The sequence below is a fragment of the Pseudochaenichthys georgianus genome, chromosome 9 (genome assembly GCF_902827115.2).
Source record: "Pseudochaenichthys georgianus chromosome 9, fPseGeo1.2, whole genome shotgun sequence".
In the NCBI taxonomy this organism is placed as follows: Eukaryota; Metazoa; Chordata; class Actinopteri; order Perciformes; family Channichthyidae; genus Pseudochaenichthys; species Pseudochaenichthys georgianus.
In genome coordinates, this window is record NC_047511.1 from 42136386 (window position 1) to 42145319 (window position 8934).

At 40.4% G+C, this 8934-nt stretch overlaps 1 protein-coding gene across 1 annotated transcript; it reads left to right on the top strand.

Annotated features, from left to right (window-relative positions):
* The first annotated feature begins 666 nt into the window (after positions 1 to 666).
* Positions 667 to 8279, top strand: ap3m2 (adaptor related protein complex 3 subunit mu 2). The gene is made up of 9 exons (XM_034090573.2): positions 667 to 807; positions 2961 to 3245; positions 3381 to 3552; positions 3862 to 3999; positions 4084 to 4169; positions 4520 to 4653; positions 4797 to 5004; positions 5432 to 5576; positions 7777 to 8279. The coding sequence occupies exons 2-9, from the start codon at positions 2973 to 2975 to the stop codon at positions 7875 to 7877; spliced, it is 1257 nt and encodes a 418-aa protein (XP_033946464.1). The 5' UTR covers positions 667 to 807; positions 2961 to 2972; the 3' UTR covers positions 7878 to 8279.
* Positions 8280 to 8934: the final 655 nt, after the last annotated feature.

Genomic DNA, 8934 nt, shown 5'->3' on the forward strand with positions numbered 1-8934 from the left:
TGTGGAAACTTTGCTTTAAGGGTGTGAACCAAACATGGAAAAAAGGAGGGACTGCAGACGAGGAGACTTTATTAATTTTGCACCTAGTTTTAATGAATCTGTAAAATCTTTGAATATTTTTTAAACAATCAAACAGGGCTTAAATTATTGATCTTTTGCTGCCTCTTAAAGAAAATGTTCATTCATACTTAATTACATTTTAAATATACAGCAGAATTGTCTGGAATCCATTACAATTTTTTGGATCTAATATTTTTTTTTAAATACTAATGTGATTATATGTTAATTGTATCTACCAAGTCAATAATAGATAGGCTACAGATTTGTAAGAACACTGAAAAAGAAACAGAAAATCTAGAAAAAACACGTAATTTCAGAGAGTACATGTTTTATTTACAGTTTGGAATAAATCAAAGACATAAGCTTTAATAGCAGGGTACTCTTCAGTACCTGTGTCTATTTGTTTGATGGGAAGAAACTTCACAAGATGAAATCTGATACTGGAAACAAAATGTCAGACCAGCTACATCTCAGAGCCAATCAGCGTGCAGCTTTACTGGTGTTTACCGTCGCCCTCCCTCCATCGTCCAAGTCACGAGTCACCAGCTTCCGTATTTTAGACCAATGATTCTACTTGGTAGGCGGGATTTCAAACTCTCCAGGCATTCTGATTGGTTCCCTGCACTCTCTCTACCAGTCCTCCCAACGAGAGCAGCTCCACCTAACGGGAAGCAACGACGTCTGCTTAATCTTTCATTGGGGAAAAAGGGTTGCAAGGCGAGACGAAAACGTACAAAATCGTCCTCGGTAAGTCCTCTTAAAATATTGAATCACTCGAGTGACAAGTGGTGATTTTTCAGTGAGGACAGCATCGGTTTTCCCATGTATTTTCATCTATTTTACCTGGTGACGGGGCTTTTCCTCTGTCATGAGACTGAGGCAGGAGGAGGGTCAGATGTAGCATCTTGTGTGGAGGCCTCCAACTGCTATAAAGATAGCTAGCTAGGTGCTCAGTTTAATGTTAACTCATAATGTTTAATTGCAGATTTAATTACGTGTAAAAGTAAAAAAATGTGTTCAGGTTTTTGTAGCGCCAAGTTATATCGGGTGCGAACTCAATACGTTGCAGCATATTTAATGAATATTCCGGTGTCATATTTCAGAGACACTTTAATTAAGTTAAGTAAAGCAACCGTTTTTTAACCGTTTACTAGTATTTGTAATTTCCGTTTGTGTAACGTTAAATGTCCTCCGAACTCAAATGTGAAGACAAGTCCTTAATCGGTTTTATTGTTTAGCTATAAAGTGACTTATTATTATTATTATTATTATTATTATTATTATTATTATATATGATTTAGTCTTTATGACTAGTGTTTTTTCTAGAATTGTATTCAATGATAAAAATAGAAGTTCTGCTGGTGCCAAAGAAAATATTGCTATATCTCAGAAACTACAAGAAGCCAAATCAAATATTGAGTAGGAACTAATAACAAGTTGAATATCAAATATTAAGCACACATGTAGTTTAAAAAATAGATTTTGTAAGGAGACATTTAAAAGACACAGCCTAAGTGTGATATATATTTGTTGAACCATGTTGAGAAATGTCAAAGTTAGATCCTTATTCAAACTATATCTGTGCCATTTAAAAAATAAAAAGTACTTAGAGCAATCACACAGCAGTTGAAGAATATTTCTTTAACATAGTTCATACTGTGTAGTTTTTAGTAAACTCCTCTAAATTAATAGCTTAAAATTGATCCACAACCGTAAGAGACATGTGTAAAGGTTCACAGGAAGCGGTCATCCACATGTTGCTGTGCATGAGCGTGCACACCCTGTTAGTTTAACTTATTGATACTGTTGAAATATAAAGTATGTCTTTTTAATCGATTAGCTATATAATTTATATGTAGTGTCGAATGCAGACTTCATTTATGTATCTATAAAACTGTTATGTACATATCTAATATCTAACTATATAATAAACGTCCACATCTGCCCATTGTCTGTCATCCAGAGGGTAAAACCTGCTTTCATCCCCCAAGAAATGTGTCATGTGAGAGGAGGAAGGGCATGGACTCTGTTTCCACTGTTTCATTCATTCGATTTTGTTGTCGTTAAACTTTAAACGGGTTAAATGTTGTTGTTTGAAACTTTGAAAGCTTATTATGAAAATGTACCTACATATAAATCATTTGATGATATGTAAATAACAAGTGTACTTTGTATTGATTGATGTATTGCTCTGTATACAGCAGTGTTATCCTTTCATCACATTGATGATAGGTCTTTGAACTGCTTCAGTTTCATTCAACGTGTTTATATTAAAAGTCAAACCTGTATATTTTCGGCAATGATTGATCAAAGTGTCTGATTTGATAAAGAAATACATCAAACGTGATTAGCAATACTTCTTTGCGATGGTTATTTGTTAGTAGTTTTGACCTTTTGTTTATTTTGGTGATTATGTTTATCAAATTGACAGAATGTACGTATTGTTTAAAACATTTTATTGACCTTAAATATATACTAAACATTCAAGTGGTTCTTAGAGCTTTCTCAATTAATCGTATTTTAATCGCAATTACGATTTTGGCTTGCAACGATTATGAAAACAACATAATTTAAAAAAACAAAACATTATTTTACTGGTTTTTCAGTTGAATTAAACTTAAAGTTCAGGGTAATCAACTGTTAAAAACATACTGCTCATCTTTTTTTTCAATAAATGGATGTTTTCAAAGTAAATGGGTATTTTTAATAATCGTGATATCAATTATTGACCCAAATAATCGAGATTATGATTTTTGCCATAATCGAGCAGCCCTACTGGTTCTTTGTCATTATTTAAGCTCAGCATCCAAATAACCACAATTAAACCTAAAAGCACTTTCTTACAAAGTATTAAACTTCCTCATCTCATTTGAAGTGTTTGAGTTTTCTCTTTGTGTCAGCCTCCAGCCAGAATGATCCACAGCCTGTTCCTCATCAACTCCTCGGGGGACATTTTCCTGGAGAAGCACTGGAAGAGCGTGGTCAGCCGCTCCGTGTGCGACTACTTCTTCGAGGCCCAGGAACGAGCCACCGAGCCGGAGAACGTCCCTCCGGTGATCCCCACGCCGCACCACTACCTGATCAGTGTGCTCAGGCATCGGATCTACTTTGTGGCCGTCATCCAGAGCGAGGTGCCGCCGCTGTTCGTCATCGAGTTCCTGCACAGAGTCGTCGACACCTTCCAGGTTCCCGTTCATATTCCAGTAGCTGTTTAGTTTAGATGACATATATCTGACTTTCATGCCCAGTAGTAGTTTTACTCTGCAATGAAAATAGAGTTGAATGTAAGTCTAATCCAAAATACTTTTTTTTGTCCTCAGGATTATTTTGGAGTGTGTACAGAGGCTGCGATTAAGGACAACGTGGTCGTGGTGTATGAACTCCTGGAGGAGATGCTGGATAACGGCTTCCCGCTGGCCACAGAGTCCAACATCCTCAAAGAGCTCATCAAGCCCCCCACCATCCTCCGCACCATGGTCAACACCATCACAGGTACAACCCGTTGCATGGCTGCATTTCAGATTCAGAAAAGCTTTTCCAAAACAGAGTCGTAAACTTATTTTCATCGGTTTTGCTTTATTTGTAATCTGACAATGTCTACGTGACCACGTGGTTTGACTTATCAGCAGATTGAATGAACGTTATCAGCCTGCTACACAAACCAGTAGCTTGTATTATCTCTTCATCGTGCTGATCACAGACGGGTGGAATCACGACCATCCAAAAGTCTGTATTAGCGCAGATGTTATTCTGTGTGATGTGCTTGTTTTTTGTTACCTTTGGTGAACGTGTGTTTTTCAGGCAGCACTAACGTCGGAGAGCAGCTCCCCACAGGCCAGCTGTCGGTGGTGCCATGGCGACGCACCGGAGTCAAATACACCAACAACGAGGCCTACTTTGACGTGGTGGAGGAGATCGATGCTATCATCGATAAATCAGGTACGGCTCTGAACAAACGCGTCAGGATATGCAATACTTTGCCGCGTGTTTATTTCTCACATTGACTTCCACCCTCCTCCTCAGGCTCCACCATTACAGCAGAAATTCAGGGAGTTATCGATGCCTGTGTGAAACTGACAGGCATGCCCGACCTCACGCTGTCATTCATGGTGAGTGTCCTCTTATCATCAGAGTCTTTGTATAAACACATTTACAAACTCACAATCAGACGCATGATTTACATTTGATAAATACACATGTTACTACAGTTTAAATCCAGAGACTATGACATGTATTGCTGGGATGACCACAATACGTTCTCTCAAGACTCAGCTGATTTGTTTTAGTTTAATATCAGTTTATTACAATTATGTTTTGCTCTAAATGTCATCTAAATGATTTGATGTCGCACAATACGTCCACATTTACAAAGCACTGTTAGATGCAAAAGCAATGGGATGATGTTTGCAGTATGCACATATTATCTTACCTACCCCTTAACCACCGTGCCCTCTCCCAGAATCCTCGGCTGCTGGACGACGTCAGCTTTCACCCGTGTGTTCGGTTCAAGCGTTGGGAAGCTGAGCGCATCCTCTCCTTCATCCCCCCCGATGGAAACTTCCGGCTGCTCTCGTACCACGTCAGCTCCCAGAAGTCAGTGATTTTCACACCCTTCAGCATAATTATAGTCCTTGCTTTTTAGTAGTAGTTGCTCCAATATTAGAATATCACAAAATGTAAACGACACATATGACCGGAGTGTGATTGCAGTTGTTTGTTGTCCTCGTCTCCTCCAGCCTGGTGGCCATCCCGGTGTACGTGAAGCACAACATCAGCTTCAGAGAGGGCAGCTCTCAGGGCCGCTTCGACCTGACTCTGGGCCCCAAGCAGACCATGGGCAAGTCGGTGGAGGCGGTGCTCGTCAGCAGCCAGCTGCCCCGCGGCGTCCTGACCGCAAACCTCAACCCCTCCCAGGGAACATACACCTTCGACCCCGTCACCAAGGTACTGAGGAACTGCTTCTGAGTGTGTGTTTATACGCCTGAAGGAAGGACGAAGGGAACGTGTGTATGAACAGGAAGGGGCAGACGTCTCAAGAAGCCTGTGACGAATGCTTTCTCCCTAGCTCTGTCATTAAGTCAGAATATGTGACCGCTCCTCAATCGTCAAAGTCAACTTTATTGTCAATCTTTCAGTTTGTGTGTACAGACAAGAGAGATCGAAATACCGTTTCCCACAATCCCGAATACAAAAAATACAAATATAAATAAAAATACACAATCCACAGACACATTTATACTAATTGTCGAAAAATTCTGTTTTACAATACCGCTCCAGGACTAAAAAGGCAACCATTTGATTTGATGCATAGTTTCTCCAGGTTGTCGTGTTCTCATACTGCCATTTGAATGTTGTCTTTATTCTCGTCCAGATGTTGACGTGGGATGTTGGAAAGATCAACCCACAGAAGCTCCCCAGCCTGAAGGGCACCATGAGTCTGCAGGCCGGGGCCTCCAAACCCGACGAGAACCCCTCCATCAACATCCAGCTGAAGATCCAACAGATGGCCATCTCAGGTACACACACACACACACACACGCACGCACGCACAGGCACACAGAAATATTTTTCATCATTGAGATTAGAAACCAGTATCCATGTTATTTCAGAGAGTTGGATTACTACGGGAGGAGTAACACATTAGATGTGTTCAAGGCCAGTTATTGGAATATTAGTTAGTCATTAGTTTAATAAGGTGGAGTAAAGTATAAACATGATCAAATAAAAACAACAAACCGTAGACATACATGTATTGTTGTGAATCGAGTGGCCCATGGTGGTGGTGGGGTTATGGTATGGGCAGGCGTATGTTATGGACGACGAACACAAGCCACTCGATTCACAACATTACCCTAACCCTACCCCTCACACCAGATACTGACTGGTTTTCGGACCCCCCCAATAAAGCAAAACTGCACGTTTCAGAGTGGCCTTTTATGGTGGCCAGCCTAAGGCACACCTGTGCAATAATCATGCTGTCGAATCAGCATCTTGATATGCCACGCCTGTGAGGTGGGATGGATTATCTCGGCAAAGGAGAAGTGCTCACTATCACAGATTCTTTCAGATTTGTGAACAATATTTGAGAGAAATGGTTATTTTGTGTAAATAGAAAATGTTTTAGATCTTTGAGTTCATCTCATGAAAAATGGGAGCAAAAACAAAAGTGTTGCGTTTATATTTTTGTTCAGTGTATGATACAAATAATGAATTGTGATTACACACTGAATACCATACATGAGGATCATTTAACCTCAGCCCCCCCCACACGAGAAGCTTCCTCCACATCAGCTGATAACCACCTGACTGTCAGCACGTGACACTGTGGCCACTAGAGGGGGCCAAAGGCATGAATACACCTCACATGACCTCAAAGTACTCTGTGAGCAGGTTCTGATACTCATGAGTACTGCTTTTATTCATTCATTGTTTTCACCTTATGTGATTTGCATAAAAACTTTAGGATATGCAAAGCCATATTGCTAACAAACCTTTGCTAAACAAATTATTTCACAACATGGAAAGCAATAGGAAAAGCATGCATTTAGTGCAATTAGTATATAGTTTTCTGAGTTTAAGAGGCAATCAAAGGTGTGATATGCAGCCGGATCCGACCCCATCTGCATATAGAGAGGTTGCATCCCGCCACAATTGCGCAATAATGAAACTATTTTGAGTGTACCTTCAACATATGCATGCCTTGTTAAACCTGAACATGCATTCTCTATTTATATATACATTTGATGCATTTGTTTTTCAATATAGTAGGAACACAGAAACCAAAATAAAGTCTATAGAGTGGCGAAGTCCCGCCCATCTACTTCCGCTCCATGGGACCTTATTTCAGAAGAATTATGTATTGAAGTCAATGGAGAGAGAAAACGTATCCTTCGATCCCGTTTGAATTGTGCCACGAATGACACACATGATGTTTGTCGATCGTAAAAAATTATTTCCACGTCAAAAAAGTCACAGTTTGTCGTAAAACTGTAGAAATATAAGACTATTAAAAATACGCGACTAGAAAGACTACACATCCCAGAGTCCCGGTCCCGCATGCTGGCTCTTACGGAACCGACTAACTCCCCTTGTCTGTATGTACAGCTCTCAACGTGCCCAGACTTGTAGTGATTTTCACCTCTTTTAATACTTTCCGCCTCGTTCTGAAAGAAAAGAGTGAGATGTTTCAACGTGACGGCCGTCTGGGTGTGTGGTGCGAGGCGGGAGATGTAGTTCATTGAGCGGTTCACACAAAAAAAGTGTTAATTCACATTTTCATTTTTTTGACTTGCAAAATTATCTTTTAAATTGAGAAACATCATATGTGTAATTCGTGGCACAATTCAAACGGGATCGAGAGATAATCTTTCTCTCTATTGACTTCAATGCATACTTTTTCTGAAATAAGGTCCCATGGAAAGGGAGGGACTTCGCCTCTCTACCAAGATTCTGAAAATGCCTTCAGAACAGTCATGTGTGCTGAACAACCCTCTGGTGTTTCACTTTGATATATTTCCAAGAACATGTGATATTTCCCAGTGGAGGAAAAACCTAATAAAGACATCTCTGTCGTTGTTAAAAAAATAAATCGCATATCTCTGGTAAATCCAAAAAGAGCCACCCGTCATCCTTAAACATTCAAACTAGACTTGTCCAGTAAGTGCAAATCATTTTGTATTGAGAAATGTAAACATCTATATTGATATCCTCCTGCAGGGCTGAAGGTGAACCGACTGGACATGTACGGTGAGAAGTACAAACCTTTCAAAGGCATCAAATACATGACGAAGGCTGGCAAGTTCCAGGTGCGAACATGAAGACTGCTGCTCTGTGACTACTGGACCAAACCACCAGGAGACTGGCGGGGGGGGGTGATGGGGGAGTTGGTACATTCCCTGTGTATATGCATTTCAGGATTTGACAGATGGGAGGCTCCATGTAGCAGCTAAGATGGACCGTTGCTCAAAGTCTGTTGAAGTGAAAGTGCTTTAAGTAGTGAGTCAACATGAGATATAAACATTTCCATCGAACCCCGATCATCCTAATTTATACTTCTCTACGTTACCGCTTCTTTCCCTGTTCATTTTTATCCTGAGCCCAAAGCAAACCCAGGCAGTTACACGAGACGTTTGTTTTTAATACAGGCTTCTCCAAGTTCAAACATTTAAAACTCTAACAAACAAACAGTGGTGTCTCTCTCTCTCTCTCTCTCTCTCTCTCTCTCTATGCTATCTTTTCAACACTCCTTAGTATATTTATAGTATGTATATATTTCAAAAAAAATCATCTATATTCTATTTTAAAATATATCTATCTTATGTATTTTACAAACAATACCCTCTATCTATATTTAAAAATTATATCTATAAAAGTCTCTCTATCTAAGTCTGTCTCTTATTCCCACCCTCCTCTCTCTGTCTCTCTTTTCCCCCCTCCTCTCCGTCTCTCTCTCTCTTTCCGTCTGTCTCTCTTCCACCCCCCCTCTCTCTCTCTCTCTGTCTCTCTTTTCCCCCCCCTCCTCTCTCTCTCTCTTTTCCCCCTTCTCTCTGTCTCTCTTTTCCCTCCTCTCTCTCTCTCTCTCTCTCTCTTTTCCCCCCTCCTCTCTCTCTCACCGTCTCTCTCTCTCCGTCTGTCTCTCTCTTCCCACCCCTCCTCTCTCTCTCTCTCTCTCTCTCTCTCTCTCTCTCTCTCTCCTCCTCTCTCTCTCTCCCCCCCGATCTGATGCTGTTCTGTTATGGCTGTAAGTATCAGGTTTAAAAGGCCTTAAATTAAAGGATTTCATGTATTTATGGATGTCCCTGGGGATAAATGTGTGTACACTCCAAAAAAAGATATATTGGACCAATAGAATATCAAAATAGAGCCACCCCTTTC